Below are 23896 nucleotides of genomic sequence, written 5' to 3'. Positions count from 1 at the left end.
TGTCACCAACTGGCGCCAGCAAGCAGCGAACCGAGCTAGATGGCGCAATGTTTTAGATTCGGGCAAAAACGACATACGGTTGTAGTGCCATCTGAGTAAGTAAGTAAATAAGTACTGACAAAGTAAGCGAAATGAAAAACTGAAAGCAATTTCAACTATTTGCTTTCCATCTACATCAGTATAGGCTAACGAGTATTTCAGGATCAGCTAATATTAATACAAACTCACTAATTACTTCGAACTCAGCTAATTTTTAGAATTCAGAATCATTTTTAGAATCAGAATCAAGCCTTCTAATTATTTTTTCGTCCTTAGTTGGTGTGCAAGTTATGCATTGCAGAGAAGCTCTTATGGTCATTCGTTCCGTTTTGGAATCATAGAAAATATATACATGAAACAACTTTGTATCAGTTATTTGGACCTATAGTATATGAATATGAAAAGGTACAATCCGCAGAGCGATTGAGCGGTCAGTCTCTAACTATCTTTCAATACCAGTCACAAAAGCCTTCTTCAAAGTGATAACATGGGTTGCTTCGCATACATATCATACTTGTATTTTTGATATTGAAAATGAAAAGGAAAGGGGCTTTGAACAGTAAAGCAGTAGAGAAACTGCTCGTACAGCCCAATTTTTCAATATATCTTAGAGTAGCTAGCATTCTAAGCATCTCTAAAAGAGGTTACAGGAGACACAGGGGAAGGAGGTTGAAGGTTAATGTCACAAATCACACCAAGTAGCACAAAATCAATTCGAAAATCACTCAAATAAGTCCTATTGATCATATAGGATCTCTAACTTCATCGGATGTTTTACCCCATATCAAATTTAATAGCATTAAAATGACTGTTAATTTTAATGTTAATAAAATATATGAAAATTACGCTTACCGGCAAAAACAAATTTTCCTCAATCCTTTCAACAATCTAGCACGCAAGGGCCAACTGGCATAGTTCCCAAGCATTAAAATAGGCAAAACATGCCATATTTTAATGTAGTGTATGCCCATAATTTAGTTGGAGAAAAATATGTAGAGTGTAAACATTTATGAATAACATAGTACAATATTAACATTCGAAGCATTTACTTTTCACCTTTGTATGACAAAAATGCTTTGTTAACGAATAAAAAAGTATCAATAAGTCCTACTAAGCAAGAAAATCCAAAGAGCGAAAAAAATATGCGGCTTTTGGAAATAGAGATTCGTTGAATATCCATCCGCACTGAATGAAATAAGTACAGTTTTTAATTGCCAGAAAAAGCATACTTAGTTTCTTATCAGGCTACATTGCAAGTAAAAGGTGGCGCAGAATTAGTCGCCCTATCCGAAGACTTATAATTTTTGCAAATGTGGCAGGACGTCAATCATATTTGGCTCTTGTGAACTACATGGTAATCAACTGGACAGACAAGCAATGGAGCGCGTAAAGTTCAAGATAAAGATTTCCATCACTCAAAATAATTTGTTTTCTTTATTTATAATACTAATACTAAAAAAGTTATTCAGAAGCAAAATCGGATGATTAATTTTGTGCCACCTTGTACAAACTGTACTATGAAGAGCTTGCTGCTTGCATTTCAATGAGTTCAAGGATTTATACTCCTATTCAGGTATTGCTTTACATTCTACTCTATTTGCGATTTGCTTTCTGAACATTACCAGCCATTACTGGCGTTCGACGGCGGCTACCTTTCGTTCTGCATTCCACGTTATGGAGACGGTGATAAATTCTAAAGTTCCAGAGTAGCCACGCAACACCTTCCGGCGAATGACATACGTGGACTCACATTAACTTACACACAAATACATGCACACAAACTGTTTCGATTACATTCACTCTTGGGTGTGAAGAAATGTAACACACTTGTCACCTACATCACCACCTACATCGCCACCCGCTGCCTCTCTTGCCCTCTATATTAGGAAAGTAGGTGTGTAAAAGCATATAGTGAAAAATATATTAGTTACTGCGGGTTATCTAAGAAAGGCGTAGAAGTGACGTACCGCAACAAATTTCCACACGCAATAAAAAGCACAGAAACAAAAGCAATAATAAAACAAATACAAAAATACGTTCATAAATAGAATGATTTTGCTATTCGAAGTGAGAATTATTGTAACTCGACACCCTTTCGATATGCCTTTCATATCTACATACATATGGTAGATATGGAGGCATGTAGCTGTGTCTGTGGGTATGAAAAGCAAACAAAAAGTCATTCATAAGTACACCCGATAACAGCTAATTTGGAGCGACTTTTTTTGATCAGTTTCCACAATTTTTTTATTTTTTTTAGTTTTCATTAATTATTTATACATTTTTTTATTTTGCATTAAATTTTAAATAAATAAATTAAAGTTTCAATCTTAGTGTAAGATTTATAAAAATTCGATAAACTTTCATCAAAATTTCAAAATCTTTAAACAGAATTTAACTCCATTAAATTTTAGTACCATCAAGTGCAAGTTTGAATTGACTCAAATTCTCCTTGATTTTTGTTAATTTGTTTCAATGACGCTGTTCCACATTTTCCTCACATAAAAAAAATTCGTGCATTCAGCTTATTCCGCGAGTTCCCCTTATCGTCTTGAAAAAATCTTAACAATGCGAATACTTGACGCGTGGAAACAGTAAGAAGTAACACGGCTGACTATGGAGCTTGCGGAATTATATTCTCTTTGTTGTTGGTCGAATAGTTCCTTCGAAGATGAGACGTGTGCACCGGCGCACGAGTTGTTCCGACGAACATTCGCCATCAAATGCTTTAGTCTACGCACAAATACTCCATATTCACTATCGGATTTGGCGTACGCAGTTCGGAGTGGATCGCAACGCGAAAATCAAAGAAAACGTTTAATAATATTTTGGTTTTAAATTGACTTTGTCGTGTCTCTTTTGATTTGAGCTCGTCTGAAAATACTCATATCCCACGTGTCGTTATCGGTGTTGATGCCTTCCATAACATTCTTGTGTAAGACAAGGATGTATTTAGCCATTATAAAATGAGGCTATTTTTCGTGTTAATTTTTGCTTTCTCAGCAGAATCTGCACTTCAACTCGTTTAATACCCAAAATGACAGGGTTTGGGTACTTTATGTTTAGAAGGCATTGAGAAGATCAGGGAATAGGGAGTAGGTAAATCATAAGAGAGTATATTTTAAGAATCTACAGATAGAGATGAAACAAATATTTTTTCGATGAATTTTTTCTCACTTCAGTATTCTTCCTCTTGACTCTGTTTCAATTTTATGCAATTAAGTTTTATGCAGTACAGATTTTCGAGATGTTGAGTACATTTTCTATCATTCATAACTTCAATAAAATACCAAGTGCTAGTAAATTTTCTAAAAGTATCACTGGCACTAGTCCGTTGACCACCGTAGGGGAGTGTGTTTGTGCATAACTAGCATTCGGTTAGTCCAGGCTGGTTGGAAATCAACATGAAAGAGAAAGTAATAGAACTCTGCATGCAATGGAAGGCAGTTGAGCGCATTTCTGTAAATGAAAATATTCTCATCAACACCACCGGTCATGCATGAGCAGCATAGAATAGTTGACTTCCCTTAGTTGATCCCATATACTTCACGAATTGGCAAAGAAGCTGATGAATACTTAATAAAGGATACATATATATGGGGTCCTCGAACTCCTAGTTGGAGCATAGAGCGTCAGTAACTGCTATTCGCCATCGAACCCATTTTTTGCAAGGGCTCTAAATTCATTCCAAGGCCTCATTTTCGCCTCCATTGAACGGGGCCAGGTGGTTTGTGTTCTGCCTACATTTAATCCTATCTGCTGGAACAGGTTCCAAGGGATTGCCGCCATTCTTCCTCAGGAAGTGTCCGATCTATTGCCATTTCGTTCCGCGGATCTCAGTAGCTACATCAAATTGATTAGCCTTCCTTAGTAATTCGGCGTTAGATATAGCTTGAGGGCAGATAATTCGCATAATGCGATATTGAATAAAAAAAAAGTATCTATTTAAATTAATTAAATATAAACACAATATAAATTCAAATCATCAGCCCGAAAAGTCACGTACGTGCTTCTCATGCTACTACCACTCATTCACCCACTTCCTGTTTTAATTACATGAATATCTCATCTGCACGCTCAAAAATTATTATTACTTTTTTATTTTGGTTTTGTAGGTGCTTTTTAACTGATAGTTAAAAGATAATGCCTTGCGATGTTGATATATTTATTATACTCTACTTTAATTTTATTACTATTATTATTGTTTGTAGGTCTTCGTCTTCTGCGGTAACTTAAAAAAAAACTTCATTCTCTGTTTTTCTGCTTGTAAGCTTGTAATTATCCGTCTGTCAATGCGCAATACCACAACATAGAGAATATCTTCTGCGTGTGTAAGTCAGTTTCAGGTTCGCTGCGAGGAAACGAGGTTACTTGTAAAGTGCGATAAACGCCAGTTTTCTGATAAGCAACAGCAAATGCTTACAGGCACTTACATTCTGCTGCCAGACAGTTAGTTAGTCAGGTATTCAGTCAGTCAGTCAGTAGGTGTGCTTAGTTTTCAATTTCGATTTCAACAATTACTTTTGTCTTAGGTCTGCGATGTAATAAATTTCTAAGGCAAACGTTGATTGCGGATGTACGAGTAGTGGTATTAAATACAACCTCATAGATAGGTGCGGTTACATTGTTACACAGTTATACAGCTATATGTAGCAGTGGATGCAAGGAAAGGTGATATTTCAAAAGATGTGGGATTTACCCACAAAACGAAATTTCATATTGAGTGATGAATTGCTTTGAAGTTCTGTCTGAGAAGAGTGGAAATGTTTTCTTAGCAAAATAAATGCGTAAAACGAGGACCTTTCGTCAGCCAAAAAATGGCGAAAAACTAGTTGAAACTTTGGCAGTTCTATGTTATAATTTCACTAATTGCTAAAATAGAAATAAAACTTTGAAGGAAGTGTACATGAACTATGTTCTGGAAAATAATAGAATGAAAACGGAAGAATCTGCCTATAAATCAGGCTCTGAACAGTAAACCATCACAAAGGCAGGAAGGTGTATAGAAACTAGATTTTAGAAAATAAAAAAATAAAAAAAAATTATTTATTTGTTTATAGTAAACAAAGTTCTTACTGACTGATCAAAGCAAATGTTAACAACTAGTAAAGAGTGATCAGATTGGAGGTACTTTTCCAATAGGATTTTTTTGACCGTTCACGCGTGGATCAATGGATTTACTACGTCGACGTTTCGGTGAACAATTTATCTCTCGTCCCGGATCAGTGGATTGGCCACCAAGATCGTGTGATATCATACCTTTGGATTTTTATTTGTGGGTAAATGCTTTGTGTATAAACCAGCTTCGATTGAGACATTGGGAGCCAACATTACTAAAGTTATTCACGGGATACCGACCGAAGTCCTCCAGCGAGTCATTCAAAATTGATGTTTGCGTATGGCCGAATTTCAGCGCAGTTGCGGCCAACATTTGAAAGGGATTATCTTTAAAAAATAAATGCCAAGAATGTCAACACAAAAACAATAAAGACTGCCCAATAAATTTGAATTTTCCTTCTTTTATTTTAACTTAAAATCCGATAGCACTAAATTGATCACCCTTTATAATAAAAGGGAAGTAATAATAATAATAATGGTAGTAATAATTAAATTCTGACAGTAGATTAAAAAGCGGTATTCAGCAAATTGGGAAAATACTCTTCATTTAGTGGGAAAGCAATAAAATCAGAACACGAGGCCCCATTGAGTTCCCGCATTGTACGCGCTAAGGGAGCATGCATAACATAATTAGGCCTCACATTGACTGGATAGAAAGCATTGCAGCTATGTAAAGTTACTGAGCAGAACGAGAAAAGAATGCCTTGTAGTAAAGACGAACAAGCCAGGTTTTTTAAGCTCAAAAATTAAAAAATAAAAATGATCGAAACGAGCATTTGCTGCACAAAATATTAGATAATCAGTACATTTTTTTTAGAGCGCAAACCACAATTTTTCCATACAGTTTGAAGAAATTAAGAATGCAGCTAGAAAATGAAGAGTTTTATTATTAAATATTTCTGCTATTGACTCATTCTGCCGCACTTTCTTAAATTATGTTTATATATAATTGGCGCTTCATTAGGTGTTTGACCAAGCTCCTTCTCCTATCTGTGGTATGAGTCTTGTTGTTGGAGGCTTGCCATTGTTTGCTGAGGGGAGACCGCTATTAGCAAAAACATTCATTTTGGTGTTTCATGCACGGAGAATCGGCTACGGCGGCTGCCTCATTCTTATTTACTCTAACCAAAAAATGTTATTTTGTTTTATGAAATTTTAATTTTTTACCCATTAATTTTGCCTGTTGAATTTCAATCAAAAGTAATGGTGCCCAAATTTCGTCATAAGATATTTCCAGAGGAACTATTGAAGGCAAAGTGATAAGCACCTAGTACAATATTTTTTTTTGTTTCTTAGTATTTCAAAATTACTTTTTATGGGTTAGTAAAATTAGTAAAACTAAAGAGTAAAAATATTTTATATCAAAATTACAAAAAAAAAGTAATAAAAAAATTTCATTAATTAATTATTTACTCACTCTTGACTCAGTTTGCCTTGCGAATATATTTTAAGTGTCAGTTAAGCTTTGGTACAATAAAAGTTAATTTATAACAAAATTTGAAAAAAAAAAAGTTTTGTTAATTAAAAATATTGTTTAAGTGGTGGTAAAACTTTTCTACACAATTTTCTTCAACCAACTTATTTCAATTTGTTCTTCTACTAATTAATTATTTACTTTTTTCATCAAATGTACTTAGCAACGAATTAATTACAAAAAATATTTTGTTTCGACTCAGTTTGTCTTGGGAATAGTCTTTAGTTTTCTTAAAAAATATTAGTTTACCATTTTTTCTTTAATTAATTAGGTATTTACTTTTATCATCACATGCACTTATGCGAGTATTCAATTTAAAAAATGTTTTGTTTCGGTGCGAAACTTCCTAACAAAATTTTCTTAAACAAATTTAATAAAGAGTTTTTTTTTTAGTTCATTATTTATTTAATTTTTGCGTTACATGCGCAAATAGTTCATCTAAAAAAAATTCCACTCACTTTAGCCTGAAAGTTGGAGAGTTAAGGCTTGTTTTTCATTAAGAGTTTTTCGAAAAAAAAAATTGATCTTGCGCTATATGAATTGAGGTGAAAAATTAAGGTGCGTTTTTCTAAATAGTATAAAAAAAATTAGATTTTCCTTATTTTGCGTTTGTAACAAAAAAGAGGAGACCGGTTCGCAATACTTACAATAAAAAGTAGCAGCCTGAACTGATTCGACATTCATTCGGCGTTCAATTAACATTTCCAATTTGCAAATCCAATTTTTATTTACTGTGGTTGTTGTTGTTTATTTTATTGCTGTTGCGGCTTCTCACCAAGCATGCCACTATTAAATTATTTGCTAATGGAAGTGTGCCACTACGGCAACTAAAGAGCTGCGTTGTTGCTGGTGTTTTTTAATTGCCCTAAGCAACTTGCCGCCACTACTTCACAACTTTTACGATACACTCTATCTTTTACTCTATTTATTTATTTATTTTTTATTTTTTTCAAATGCTCTTTAGGCGTTTGCTGTTTTGCTTTGTTTTAATATTTAAATTTCGCATAGGCGTACGCCACTTTCAACCGCAACCAGCGCCAGCATAAGTCAATGAAGTCACTACGTTGTTTTTGCATGGACATTTTCACAGTTACTGCGCAATCAAATGACATCAGTTCAGTTTATGGTTTAAAGTGAAAATTCATTCAAAATTTTTTATTTATATATTTTTTTTTTGCTTCGAACCACATTTGGAGTGCAGTATGCCACAGTTTCGCTATGAAAAATCAGGTATTTATAGCTGGCCACTGAATAATTTAGAACTTCAATGTGATTGTGAAATTATGGGCCTAACTTTTGATTTTGTGGAATCTATCTAAATCTCTAAAGTGTTATCGAGTTATTATACGGATTGTCTTCCACTTATTTCGCGCCAAATACGCTTTTAAAATTTTAATTATTTTTATTGTTATTATTATTATTATATTTTATTCGACTTGCGGCGCACGTGTGAAGGAGCGCGCCAATTGATGGAGCGAAGGAGATAACGCGATATTAGCGAAATTTCGTTTATCACGCACGCACGTTTTATTTTCATATGAACTTTTGTTGCTGTTGTTGTTGCCAACAGAATTGTTGTCTGCATGCATGCACGTTGACACAGTGGTGGACCCGTTTGGACGCGTGAACGTCTAAACACTGCAATGGAACTGTCAAGACTAAAAACAACATAAGCGCCAAAATTTCGACGTACTCGTACTTCAACGACGCAGACAGCGACAGCGGGAATGCTGGCAGAGACAGTGACATCGACACCGACAGCGACATCGACAGCGACATCGACAGTGACAGTGACTGTGACTGCGACTTTGACAGCGGTGCTAGGGAACGACGTCGCCGCTGCATAACAGCGCCGATGGCTAACGGCACACACACAATGTCAGGCAATGCGCAGCAGCAGCAACAGCAATAGGACCGTCGAAAAGCAGTGAGTAGTGACACACAAATGTGGCAAATGTATTTCCAGTACGGCCAGCATTAATGACTGTGACTGTCAAAATAGTTTGTTCATAGTTTCTCATTGAGGCTGGAGGGAAAAAGTCGGTATCAAACAGTTATACAGTTGCAGCAATCAAAGCCGGCAGTAGCAGATTTGGATGACAAAAGTGACAATACCACTTCGCGTAAAATCGCATGCGACTTTCCTCGTGTATTGTTTACAGTACGTTCCCACGACATCGCCGTCGAAATCGTAATTCGACCAAATTACGTAAATCTCCTTAGATAATTTTGGGAGCAATTTATTTCGTTTGTCGGTAATACGGCTTCACTTAGCAAGCGATTAACGAAGCAATCGTTGTATTCTCTAATTTCTAACAAAATTTTATCGAAAAGAGCTATTAAATTACAACTAAATAAAGAAAAATATTAATTTATAAAAATGTACCAATAAAGAGCAAACAGGAAGGAAATATAAAATTTTTGGATACTAGAAATGAAAAAAGTTAAATTATAAAAAAAAAAATTGTCCTAACAATTAGGCTCGTGAGCACCCTGAAATCTATTCATGAGATAAAATTATGTTCAAAAGAACTGTTGCATATAAGGAAGAGACACTTGGAGCTCTTAAAGCAAATGCAACTTCTTGATAGAAGGAAATTATCACTCGCTTCGGAAAGATCGAAAGAACTGGAGCGGGAAATTCGCATTTCAAATGCTTCGTTAAAAAAGGGTGAATTGAAAGAGAATAAACGGTAATTGAAAGATTGAAGAACCTAAGAACTATGTCAGTGGGAAATACTTTTATAAAGTGTTTCTAATAGAAATATTAGGCGCCATTTTTCATTGTGTGCAAAATTATATTGACTATGTCAAAAAGAAAAATCAAAGAATCTAGGAAGCCGGTGGATAGGTTGATTTATATATTGGCAACCATCTTGTTTCGATAAGCAGTTGACTGATTTCTGGACTTGGTCTTATTTACAGATGATCTTCTCAGACGTTTTCGAATCAATTGAAATTTACGAAGACAGTGTGGTATGTAATATATGTAAATATGCTGATACCAAAGGTCTTTGAGGCCAGGTTCCCACATTTTTGGGAACAAAATATAATAATAATACGTACTGAAGGTTCGTTTTTAATTAGAATGTACCGATTATGCCTCTAGCACTCCGATTACCACAATTTTACTTATTCACACAGCCACTGTGCCATCGGTTGGCCTCATTATTGACCAGAATTTGGCGACAGGACAACTTTGCGAACTTTTGTTTTTATTAATTTGTGGAAGCTTTCCCTACACGTCCTAAAATAGCCCCCCAGTTAATTCCTTTAAAGGAAGCCCTCAAAACGTTACTTCTTTTACAGAAGAATTTGTTAATGTTAAATCTTCTTCCCATCAAAAAGTTTTCTTAAGTTGCTACTCTTCGTATTTGCTGGCAAACAGGCGAGAATACTCATGAAAAGAAACCATAAGTATTCGAAAATATTGCAAAAAAGTTTAATTTTTATTTCCATTTAAAAATTTGCTGATGCGAATCATAAGAATGGTGAAAAAGATGAAGCAGAGTTTCCACATAAGAACAAACACGGGACTAAACGTAAAGAAAGAGCGGAAGTACTTTTGGAAAGATTTCAGTTGCTATTAATTATCTAACCATCAGGATTTTTTCTACTTTCTTTAGAGTGCAAAGGTAATAATAAAAATAAGCTACAAGGAAACATGGAGTATATCTATCAATATAAGAAAGTGTCTTTCAAAAGTGATGCCTAGATGTCAGAATGTGAATAATTTCTAGACGGTATCTTTGTTTTATGTCATATTTGACACGTGTCAAGGTGACAGATGTACACTTTTCCACGATAGAACAACGCGTTAAAATTATTTAAAGCTATTATGAAAATGGTCGATCTTTAAGAACAACATATCGCAAAAGATGAAAAGAGGACCCAAAAGCGGTTCTATGCCCTCGCAAGCCTTTCTGACAATTTAAATTTAACTGTCAATTAACATCGAAGCATAATTTTTAACCATTATTTCGGTGCAACCCACTTGTTAACAGCTCACTTCAAACAAGTTGTTGGTATGCCTTTATCAGCGCAACTCATACGTGCACAACATTAACGGTTTATTTTGCGGTTGGAAAGTTGAAAAGGTATCGCACCGCAAACATGTTGCTAAGGCTGAAAAATACTGACACCAATCGAACATGTTCGCTATGTTCAAAGTTGTGGCAATTATTTTGTTCGCAGCAGTTAACAAATTTCGTACAAAGCAGCGAATCAGAAGCCTGCAGCAGTTATTTTTGAAGTAAATTTGAAACTTCTTTTTTTTTAATTCTCAAGTAAAAGTTCTCATGCCATATTCTCTTCAATAAATAAAAAAATGTAGGCGTGCAGGAAGACATTTTTTATTGACTCGCAAAATTTTAAGAAAAAGATGAATAGAAAATAAGTATTGTAAATTTGAAACTTTTTTTCTTAACTAAAACAAAACTATACTTTTTTCAAGCAATGAGAAGATTTGGACTTGAATAAATAAATAAAAATAAAGTAAAGAATATAGCAACAAATTTTTAATTAACTCGCAAAATTTTAAGTGAGAGAGATGAATAGCCACAAATAAATTTTCTCTCCGAACCATTTCATTGCATTTTCCAGTAGTATACTATTTTCACCCATATTTCGTATTTTTCTTTTGCGATTTCCTTAAATCACATTAAATCCCAGCTGCCAGTTAGCTCCTAGTTAACTCTCCCTCCTGCGGCTTTTGTGGTAGTAATTAACAGCACAAAACGCACACTAGTTTGCAACTATGTCGCCGTACATAGCAAATGTTTCGCGACAATTAACAGTCGATTGCATGCGGCGATCATCAACCGGATAAACTGATCTCAATCAACAACTGTGATAAAAACATGTGGATTTCATTGTTTTTTTTTTTTTTTTGATTTTGGGTTTGCGAACAGTTTGTTTTTCTTTTTCTTATGGCGACGATTTTGTGGCGGTACATTTACGAGCTGAACTAGCGCCTTGTAGCGATTTTACGATGTTTGTGTAGAGTTCAAAGGAATTGCGAACAAGTGCATGCACATATGTATAGTATGCGTGTAGTCTGGTTGGGTGGAATGTGTGGTCAGCGCTTGGCTAATATAAGACGAGGTATGAGGATTCTCATCGTTAGTCAAGTGCTTTTTGCATAAACTGTTGTACTTATTACAATATTTTGATTGCTGTTCGGCGGCTAAAGGCACTGAAACGGCATTAAAATCACTTAAACGCCCATTTGTGGTGCGCAACTTGCGGCTCATTGCTGGCGGAACCGTTGTTTAGGGTAACTCAAATGTTGGGAATTTTTAATTAAATATTCTGTTTGAGTAATAAGAGTACGGGTTACAAGCCCATAATAGTTAGTATGCTTTTAATTGATGTCAGGCAAATGAGAGAAGTTAAAATTGAATTAGCGGAAGGCTACCCAAGTTAAGGCGTAGCCAAATGAAAAGGAAGGGGGTATTCATTAGTATTCGTAAAATACTCATTACAATTAACTTCGCTTTTTTATTCTCACAACACGCGCAGATGCTCAGTAAGACGTTTGGTTTTAAGAGTAAACAAAATTATCGCAAACCAAAAATGAGCCAGTTTTTCAAGGTCATTTATTTAATGACGATGGTTTATATTTTGTGTCTAAGGTTTTGGTCATTAAACCAGAAAGCAGTTATTACAGTCCGGAAAACCTATGCCAATGTCGCCGCTTGTGGCATACTGACTAAAATGTTGAAATGTTAAAATGCAAAATAAGCTGAACAATTTTTTTATTTTTTGTATTATTATCATTTTTATTCTAATTTTTATTTCAATTTGATTTATTGGCTGTCCCTTGGGGTCAAAAATCAAGGATTTCATTTTTTTATATTCTATATATAACAAGAACAAAGCATCGAGAGGCTGTAACACGTCAGCATGGGACTTTGACCCGAACCAAACCTCCTATCCTCAATGTGCCGTTCCCCTCCCGGTACTACCGTTAAGTAAATCATCGCCAGGCGGTTGCAGTCCGTCAAAAGTTGCATCTACTTTAATCTTCCTACTGTTTTGTTTATTCCCGAAATAAATTGCTGCAGTTGGGTCTGTCCACCCCCAAGTACGTTTCTTTGTCAAGTATTGTCTATTTAACTGCGGCTGACCTCTTAGACGTCTATGTGGGTATACATATATATAATTGGTGCGTACACCCTTTTTTGGTGTTTGGCCGAGCTCCTCCTCATATTTGTGGTGTGCGTCTTGATGTTGTTCCACAAATGGAGGGACATACTGCTTTTCATGACAGAAATACACTCGGAGGTTTGCCATTGCCTGCCGAGGGGCGACTGCTATGTTTCTTAATTTTGGTGTTTCACCAAGATTCGAACCTATGTTCTCTCTGTGAATTCTGAATTGTAGTCACGCACAAACCAATTCGGCTACGGCGACCGCCAAAAAAAAACTCAAGAATGAGTTATTATGTACGCCCGCTGATTAGTTTTGGCTATGAGCTACGCCCCAGAAGCTGAGGAAAATATATTGATTTAATTTTTTGAATAACTTATGAAAAAATGTGTCATTTAGCATTGGCAAACGAGTAATTTCAATGAAATCCCCTTGCGATCTGTTGAATATTTTGCGTCTGTGCTGACAAAAACCCAAATGAATTTAGAATAACTAAATTTGCTCTCTCTTTATCTCTTTGGGAACTTTTGAAAAATATTTCAACCTTCCAATATCCTTCAAAAAAAAAAAACTTTACATGCGGCGATTGTTTAAAAACCTTTCATAGACCTTCTAAAATCGAATTTGCCGGCAGTTCACTCAATTTGCAGCAATAAAAATGTCAACACCCACTTTTCAACAAACTCTCAAATCAACCCTCGCATATCCGCCTATATTTTTCAAATTAATTCAATAGGACATCCAAATAGCAGCTGAGTGGACCAGCGATTGAAACCAATTTATTGCTGCTAAATAAAAACATTTGTGGCTTAATATATACTCAGAATTATTTGCCCTACTTTTTTCTATTCCCTTCCCAGTCAACATTCATCACCGAAACTCACAATTGACACAATTTAAAGCGATTAAAGGTAATAACACACAAGAAGCTGATAGTTTGCTATTCCAAAAACAACTACAATCTCTTCTGTGAGTTAGTGCAACAAGAACACAGGGAAATTAAGGAAATTTTGTGAAAAGCAAAAGGGAGTCGCACATGCCACTCCATCACTACCACTTCCGGTCAAAGCGAAACAACGAAGTGGAAAGGAAGACAATACATGCACACGCTCACAAACATAACTGTTGCCATCAATTGATTGACAGTTGCCACGTAAATGTCCATGACATGATGGTCCTGTTTCTGATAATAGCAAAAATAACAATGAAGTGCAAATTCCCAACTTCCACTTAGCCGAAAATTTGTGTCACAGCTGATAAAGGATTCAAATACATATGTACTCGCACGCATCTCTGTGTGTGCGTGTTTGTTCTTTGTGTATCAAATTACAACAGAGCTCAATCAAACCCATCCACTCCCTTGTTGTACTCACAGTGGCGTGTAAATCCACTTGTGTGGGTGTTAATATCCTTCGAAGTTCATCAATCGAACCGGAGTGCGGTACAGGAGTTCATGTATGAACAGCGATAAGCCACAGTAGCAGGCAAACATGTGCCTGTATGCACTTAGTGACTAGCCACCAAGGATATTCATGTATAGGTACGTACGTGTGAGTGTGCAGTCGTGCAATGAAACAGTGTAACACTTTAAGCGTAAATGTCCCAAGCAAAGGTAAATGCGGTCTGTGACAGCGCTAAAATCGATATTTTACGATAGTTTCTCGAATGCCCCTACTCTTTTCATGTTCTCTGTACATACATACATACATACAAATGGGTTATATAAGCTAACTTCTATGCTTTTAAGTTATTCACTTTGTTTCATTTCATTACAGATTTTCTTTCATTGTCGACTTCCCTTTTGATAGTGGCGTTGATGGGGTGTACCAAAAAAACAAAAAAAAAAGGAGTTGGACTCATTGATGTGGCATAAAGGCATTCAAAATTTTAAAGCGGCGTTGGGTTGGGTAAAAACTTAAAAGTATGAAAGGCTTGCAGAATTTTTGCTAGTTTCGAATAACGAAAGTGGGCGTTCCGTAGAAAAAACAACAGCTACGAAGGGTGCAGATATTTTGACCGAAAAAACATATATTTCTTCATGGTTGTCTTTCAATCTTTAACTAATATAAATAATTGATAAATAGTCAATCAATGGAGTAGTAAAGTCCCCTCTCGACGAACAAAATTAACACTCAATAAGGCTCTCATCATGACTGTCCTAACGTATGGAGCAGAAGCTCGGACGATGAAGAGTCCCTTGGAGTGTTTGAGATAAAGATTTGGCGGAAGATTTTTGGACCGTTGCGCGTTGGCGACGGTGAGTATCGTAAGCGATGGAACAATGAGTTGTATGAGCTTTACGGCGACATAGACATAGCGTAGCGAATAAAGATCCTTCGCTGGTTGCGTTGTGTCGTACGAATGGATACAAATGCTCCGGCACTGGGAGTATTCGACCAGATGGTGGTAGCAGAGGAAGGCCTCATCTGCGTTGGAAAGATCAGGTGCAGAAGGACTTGGCTTCACTGGCGCCGGTTAGCACGTGAAATAAACGACTGGCGCGCTTTGTTAAACTGGGCTAAATTTGCGTACGCGGTTTTCGCGCCAATCAAGAAGAAAAAGAAGGTTTGGTAAGTCATCACTTACAAATTGTTGAAATAATAAATTTGTTCGCAAAGTGGCATCATCGGTTCTTATATCTTTCGAAATCTGGTCTGGATCTGCCGTTAGTTTCACGCGTTATCGAGCCGGGCTGATCAATTTTTTCTTTCCAAAGGTTAATCAGCTAAACATCGGCAATCGAATGTCGGATATCATATTAAAAAATAAATACCATGAACAGATTATAATAAAATAAGGATCCCAGCAATGTTTTGTTTTATAGTTTCAGGTTCTCAGGCCTTTAAAAAAATACCTTATGTAAGTACCATTGATTAACCCTCCATGTAACCCCCTTCCTTTTTAAAACCTTCGGTTGGGCACCAGGGTCTAGCTTTCATTTCGTCTTGTTCAAGGATCCTTTTTAAAAGGTTATATCCATCAATCGATATAGATTTAAATTTTAGAAAGCTACCTGGAAGCTCAAGTTAACTATAATAAAAATGTGTTAAATACACGTACCAGGTCTGGCCAGATGCGAGTAACCAACAGAGGGTTAAAAACAGAATGAACTAAAAGACATATTTCCACAAATTTGTCTGCATTTTATTTATAAAAGAAAATCTGTGATCTCATCGAATCACCTTGTATTATTGACGATATCAGTAACGTTATCAATATGATCATTAGGCTATAAATAGGAAATTTTCATTGCTTTCATATGCACCAAAAAATTTTATGGATTTGTTTGTTGTGGCTGTACATTTCAATAAAATTAGCCAATCCACCGCAAAAAACAAAAAGCGATTTGATTCACTGGAAATCGGTTCAAAAGATCTTTTGCTTTCTAAAAAAATAGAAAAACAAATAAAAAAAAATATCCCATAAAGAGCACAAAATATACAATCGTGGCATTGTAAAAATCTATAATTTGCGCATATGCAGTTAAAAGTGATCATGAAATTCAATATCAAGGTACAGGAAAATAACCGATTTAGATGGCGATCTCGTCGAAGACAATGTAGCGCGCAAATAGCTTCATTTCACAACGATAACTGGAGTTTATCAGATTTCATGCGATTTTTACAAGCATTGTGGGTGTAACCATTATTGCTGGCAATAATAATTTTTATGAGCATCAACGTAGACTAGACGGCGGATGAAATTTCCCGCAAAAGAGCAAGCAATTGATGGCGATGAAAAAAACTATGCAAATTATCGCATAAATGAAGGCATTTTTGCACTTTTATTGCACTCTTTCATGCTGGTTATGTGTGTATGTGTGTATGTGTGTATGTATGTACGTAATGCACGAAATTTGAGCCCGATAACTTCATTTGAGCATTATGATGCACTAAAAAATTGATTATCAATGGTGATATTGACCGAGAACAGGCCAAACAAAACAGACGTGCTCGTCCTGCAATGAAATGTATTGAACTATGGATTGAAGGGGTATGGATAGATTTGAAAACGTATTGCATATTGAAAGACACTAGAATTGGTGCTCTCTCGATAGTTTTTAAAGTTAAGGGCTTTGATTGCTTTTTAGCAACTGAAGTGGAGTGTGGCATATTTCAATAACAGCATTCTGAAATTAACTAATTTATATATTTTCAGTTTTTATCAAAAAGGTATATTTGGTTTTTTGAAGAAAATATACAACCTATACCCCGTTTCAAAATTATGAAAGCGCAACATATTGACAAATTATGATTTTATATTATATATAATATAATATGATATATTTTTTTAAATTTAATTTTTAATTTAATTTAATATATTGTAAAAAATATAGTGCATTTCATAACAAAGTCCATTTCAAACCAAGTTTCAAGTCTTGTACAAGGTGGCGCAAAATTAATGACCCTATAAGAATATGCATAATTGTTGCAAATGGCGTCGTGGGTGAATCACATTCAGACAGTTGTGAACCAGACAGCTGCAGTATACAAACAGAAAAGCAATGGAGCGCGTAAAGGTCGAAGTAAAAAACCCAATAATCTATATATATAAAAATTCAGCCGTTTTTCGCGTTGTGATGAACTTTACGGAGAATGGCTCAACCGATTTTAATCAAACTTTGCCACATTGAAGAGACACATGTGGAGAAGGTTTGTAACTATGTTTGGTTAAAATCTCATTTACTTCTTCGTCAACAAACAGTATACACGAAGCAGCGTTCTTTCTACGCGTGTGGTTCTTATTGTAAACGGTTGCATGAAGCGTACATTTTACTCACATATGTACAAGTTAACGCAGCAGTATTTATGTCTAAATTTTCATTCCATTACATACATTTGAATGGAATGCAAACATACATACATATACATATATTCATACAGCAGTGGCTGCACGCCTGCATTCGCATAGAATAGAAACATACAAATTAGCAGGCACAGCTGTAGCTGACCGCCTGCAATAATTAATCGTAACACAATGCTGCTGTGACTAACACTTTGCTTAAATACTTCTTCTTTACACCCACACTTCGGGATAACCGAAGCAAAACCATTAGCTCAACGAACCTTAACAGGTCGTCGCTAAAAAAGTACTTGAGCAAGGCCGTTTTCTTAGAAGATTACCAAAGGTTATCAGTAATAGTGCATAGTGAAAGTAAGTGTTAAAACTAACAAGAAAGTATTTTATTTGGTAAAGTGTTCAAGTGAAGCAGTTTCCAGGCATCAACCAAAGAGAGCTCAGAGTGACATAAAGAAGACCACTTTGATTCGGCAAAAGAAATGCCAAGAGATAGAAGACATGCTAACATCGGACGTAATACACGTCACAATAGAAATGTGCAAAATCACAGACAAAATGAAAGTGAGCAAAATCATGCTGATAGATTAAGTCAACAAAGAGATCGTACTAGGTCACGTTCTCAAAATCGGCCAATAAATATCAATTCTGTAAATTTGAATGGTGCGGCATTTCAATATAATCCATAACTTGATTATTCATCTCACAAATACGTTGTCATTAGAAGTATGGATAAAATTTGCGGATTTTGTCAAGCATTGAAATTCAAAACTGAAATACCAGGCATGTGTTGCGCTGCAGGAAAAGTTCGTTTACCAGACATACAATATCCGCCCGAACCATTAGCTACATTATTATCGAGAACATCACCCGATTCCAAACATTTTCTTGAAAAAATTTCCGCATATAATTCGTGTTTTTAAATGACATCTTTTGGTACTGGAAAAATTATAACCGATAACTTCTTGCCAACGTTCAAGGTAATACGTAAACTTCAACGTTCAACAACATTCGCTGACACATCTAATGAATCATAAGATTTTATGGACACAAATTATGGCTTTTTTCAGATTCAAGACCAAGCATATCACTTAATAGGTTCATTACTACCACTACCCGATCAAGAGTCAAAATTTTTGCAAATTTATTTCAATTAATGACAACGATGATGAACTTGAATCACGGTATGCATTTTCCAGAAATATAAACAGAGTCATTGTGAGAGAGTTACAAGATTTATTACACACACACAATGTTTTGGTGCAAAGTTTTAAAACAACAATCGAAAGATTGTCATCTGATAATCATAAAATTAAAATTGATGCAAATAAAACGCCTGCCGGCGAACACCGTGGAAGATACAATCAACCAACTTCAAGCAACGAGGTTGCAATTGTTATATCTGGAGATGAATTTCAACCAAGAGATATTGTTTTGCAAAGAAGAAATGATACACTGCAACGTGTTAATGAAACGCATCGAAAATATGATGCATTACAATATCCTATTATGTTCTGTCATGGTGAAGATGGCTATTCGATTGATATAAAACAAATAAATCCAGCAAATGGTCAAGAAACAAATAAAACTGTAAGCGCAATGAATTATTATGCATACAGAATCATGATAAGAGAAAATCAAGAGAATCACATTTTAAAATGTCGTAAATTATTTCATCAGTATATTGTTGACATGTGTCCGAAAATAGAAACAGAACGATTGAATTACATTAGATTCAACCAAAGAAAATTACGCTGTGACAATTACATACATTTACGAGACGCAATTTCCAACGATACCAACGTTAATAACATTGGTCAAATGATAATATTACCTTCATCGTATACAGGCAGTCCAAGGCATATGCATGAATACGCCCAAGATGCAATGTGTTATGCCAGAAATTATGGTCGAAACCGTTTGGAGAATATTATCATTTCCGATTCATGATCACCATCCAGCTGTTATTCATTTGTCAGTCCATTTAGAAAATGAACAAAGTGTTTATTTCACTGAAAATACTGCTCAACAAATGGCCGAACGACCACTAGCAACAACACTAACTGCATTTTTCAACTTATGTGAAACAGATTCATTTGCAAGAACATTGCTTTATTCAAATGTTCCTAAATATTATACTTGGAATGCATCATCAAGGTCCTGGGTACGAAGGCAACGAGGAATACCTGTAGATGGATATCCAGGTGTTCATTTGGGTGATGCAATCGGACGACTTTACACTGTGCATCCAAGTAAAGTGGAATGTTTCTATTTACGTTTACTCTTAGTTGATATTCCCGGCCCAAGATCATTCGAAAGTTTGAAACGAGTTAATGGTCATCTTTGTTGTACTTATCAGCAAGCATGCAAAGAATTGAATTTGCTTGAAAATGATAATCAGTGGGATGCAACTCTTATGGATGCATGTGCAACAAGTTCTCCACACCAAATAAGAACACTATTTGCCATCATTATTGCTACATGTTTCCCAGCAAACCCAAAAGAATTGTGGAGTACTTACCAAGAATACATGACAGAAGATATCCTACATCAAGTACGTCGCATTACTGCAAATCCAAATTTTGCCTGATGATTGCAAAAAAAACCCTGAGTGAGTTAGGTATGATCGCACCAAATCGTCCGATGCATGTGCATACAATGCAGAATTAAGACGTGAAAAAGAATATGATCGAAATGATCTGAACACATTTGTAACAACAAACCTACCAAAATTAAACACAGAACAAAGGCAGGCATATGACACAATTATAGACAATGTTGCAAATGAAAGAGGAGGAATATTCTTCTTAGATGTACCAGATGTAAAGTTACCATTAAATATGCAAGTAAATGAAGAACCAACTTGCAACATTTCTAAAAATTCTGGAATGGGAAAGGTTTTACAAACATGTAAAATTTTTGTATGGGATGAATGTACGATGGCTCATAAAAAATTACTGGAAGCCTTAAATAGAACACTGAAAGATTTTCGAAATAACCCAAACATATTTGGTGGTGCACTAATTCTAGCCGGTGATTTTCGACAAACTTTGCCTGTTATTCCCAAATCAACAGCAGCTGATGAATTGAGAGCGTGCCTTAAATCTTCTAATCTGTGGAGATATGTTCAAAAACTCACATTAACTACTAATTTCGTGTGCAGTTACAGAATGATCCAACAGCTGCTGAATTTTCCGAACATTTGTTGCAAATTGAAAATGGACGAAAGCCAATTTATAAGAATACAGGCATGATCACACTTGCAACTAATTTTTGTACCGTAACAGAATCAAGAGTACAATTAGTGCAAAATGTATTCCCAAATATTGTACAAAACTATCGAAATCAAGATTGGCTAAGCGAGAGACCTATATTAGCTGCCAAAAATGTCGATGTCAATGAAATCAATGCCAGTATTTTGACTCAAATTCTAGGTGAAGTTTTCACCTATACCATAAATCAATTGATACAATCACTAATCCCGACGATGTAGTGAATTATCCAATTGAATTTTTGAATTCTCTTAATTTGCCTGGCTTGCCACCACATCGTTTGCAATTGAAAGTCGGCGCAGTGACCATTATGTTGCGAAATATCAATCAGTCGAAACTATGCAATGGGAAAAGATTAGCAGTGAAACGGACAATGAACAATGTAATTGTAGCAACAATTTTGAAAGGCAAATTTAAAGGTGAAGATGTTTTGATTCCGCGCATTCCAATGATTTCAACAGATTTGCTTTTGATTTTAAGCGACTTCAATTTCCCATTCGCCTTGCTTTTGCTATTACAATCAATAAGTCTCAAGGTCAAACACTTCAATTATGTGAAATTGACCTAACTTATCCATGCTTTGGACATGGGCAACTGTATGTGGGATGTTCTCGAGTAGGGAAACCATCGTTACTTTATACATATTGTATTTATACACCGCATGAAAATAAAACCAAAAATTTTGTGTATCAGAAGGCTTTAGAATAAGTTTTTAGTTTACAATCTTTAGAATAGGTCACTAAAATAAATAAAACATTGTTATTAGAATAAGTCATAAAATAATGGCCGCGCATGAATTAAATGATGAAACAAGAAAAAAACATAGAACACTTTTCATTTATATATTTCTTTCACCCAGCGAAGCGGGTGAGGGTCCGCTAGTTTGTTTTATATTTAGTTGAAAAGTTATTCAAAAACAAAATTGCACTATTGACTTTGCGTTACATTGTATAAGATTTATAGAAATTGGAAAACTTGTGTATGAAATCTCGAACCTTTTTAATCAAAATCTATACTCACTTTGCTACTCTCCTCTCATTTCTTCTTTATGATTGAAAAACCTTTCTCAGATTAAACAAACGCTGCAGGTCTTTTCCAAATTCCCCAATACATTTCTCTAATTATGCGCCAATTACGCAATCAACTTTCTCTACATACTCGCACAAACTGTGATGAATATACGGCCAGCGTCATGAATAAATCACTTTCCGCATTTCCAGCTTTCTCGATTAAATCGCGAACGGTCGCCATAATTTTTTGGCGTCATTGGCAGTTTGTTTTTGCCACAAAATATTTTTATTGATAGCATAAAATGACTTAGTTCTTTCTATTGTTTTCGATGCAATCACAACAAGGTTTAGATATTAAAATAAGTATTCGCTAACGCACCCACATTCGAATTCTCATACATTGGCCATATCTGCCGCAGTCAATTACCTAATTAGTTGCTAGGTGAGTTTGCAAAAAAGAATTTTGTGAAATTCTTTCGCATAGTAATTCAATTAATCATTGGCGCTATTTTTACCCCTAATACAATATTTACTACTCGCTTTTACTACACTCTTTGTTGGGCTGTTATATCGCGCAGTTTATGTGGAGACGCGTAGATAAGCGAAATGGGTTGGTGACATCTGAAGAGTTTTATCTGAAATGAGTTTGAGCACATTCAAGTCTGTATGCGATTATTTGGAGATAGAAAACATTAATAGTTTTTTTTTTTTAATTTCATAACTGGCACTGAAGTGGGTATTTTTGGTTTATCAAAGCCCACTTTGCAAGTGAATTGTAATTGTCAGAGGTACGAAATGCTTCGAATTAATTTTTATTTTTTATTAATTAAAATTTTATAAAGAACAAACTTATTTCTACAGGTATTCAATAACAATGAACCATTTTTCCCAAAATAACAACGATCCGGCTATGAGTTCTGGTAGAGGAAAAAATATACCTGTATCGGTGATTTGACAGCCAACGTCTGATTTTTTTTGAAGGTGCGAGTCAAATATTTCACCTTCGTGCTCATTCTTAGAACTATGTGATTGTTCAACTTTAAATATTTGACGTGTTCAGCAGTTCTATGTAAAAAATAACGAATAATCAAAACGGAAAATGTGGACGGTAACTTTTATGGTATAATGATTTTGTTTCTTGCAATATCGTTAGCGTGTATTGAAAAACATGTTTTGGTAAAAGTTCAATATATGTAAGGTATTTACGCCAACAATTACACTTTGGAAGTATTTTCTTGACATACGTTTTACGGCACATAGAAATAAATAGAAATCGAATCGAACTTCTCTGTAGTTTTAGTCAGAAATATGAAATTATGTGATAAAAATCTTCATATACACTAAGACAACAAGTGTACTTATTTCCTTACGAAACACCAGTATTATTATTTGATATGTCTTACGGTCCTTAAATTTCTCTGAACCGAAACCTTCATACTTTTCTCGATGCCAGTTGATCAACCCCATGGCATTGCGTTATAGAGGAAGATATTTAACTGTTTCTTTTATACTCTGTTGAGGTTTTCACAGTTGGTAAGGCAGCAGACTTAACTGGGAAAACTACTGGGAACAATTCCAAAGTTAACTTTTATATTCGGCATAAATAGGCAGGCACCCATTTGTAGCAGTCGTATAGTCGTAGATAGTCAGGCAGCCTTAAAGGAATTACATCGTTTTGCATAACGTCCAAAATCGTTCTTCAGAGCAGGGATGCAGTAGAAAAGTTGACAGCGAATTGAAAGCCACATTTTTATTGGATTCTCAGCAGTGGGTTGGAAATGTTGCTCTCAATTCGCAATAGAAATGACACCATGCGGGGGGACTACTTCAATATGCAAAACACATAACTAATGAATTCCATCTGGCATCGCTATGGGCCGAACCGGTCTATGCGTGACTACAAGTCAACCAGTTCAACTTATCCTAAACTTTATGGTCGATATTAATTTTCATAAATTTCATTGTCCTGCCTTTCTCAGTAGAGTTAATTTTAAGGTATCCAGTAGGAGTCTACGACGCTTTGATATTTTTATTAT

At 35.4% G+C, this 23896-nt stretch overlaps 1 protein-coding gene across 2 annotated transcripts in view; it reads right to left on the bottom strand.

Annotated features, from left to right (window-relative positions):
- Positions 1–23896, bottom strand: part of LOC129246349 (pneumococcal serine-rich repeat protein) — a 231051-nt gene that overhangs the window by 94097 nt on the left and 113058 nt on the right. Inside the window, exon 1 of one of the 2 annotated variants that reach the window (XM_054885101.1) lies at positions 7279–7739. The exons of the other annotated variant lie outside the window; for it this stretch is intronic. Coding sequence (XP_054741076.1) covers positions 7279–7311 — 33 coding nt within the window. The 5' untranslated portion in view covers positions 7312–7739. Of the gene's footprint in view, positions 1–7278; positions 7740–23896 lie in introns of those variants that run through there. 2 annotated transcript variants of the gene reach the window in all.

This window comes from Anastrepha obliqua, chromosome 4, assembly GCF_027943255.1.
Source record: "Anastrepha obliqua isolate idAnaObli1 chromosome 4, idAnaObli1_1.0, whole genome shotgun sequence".
NCBI classification, from domain to species: domain Eukaryota; kingdom Metazoa; phylum Arthropoda; class Insecta; order Diptera; family Tephritidae; genus Anastrepha; species Anastrepha obliqua.
The sequence above is the reverse complement of the archived record's forward strand: the minus strand, read 5'-3'. Positions and strand labels throughout refer to the sequence as shown.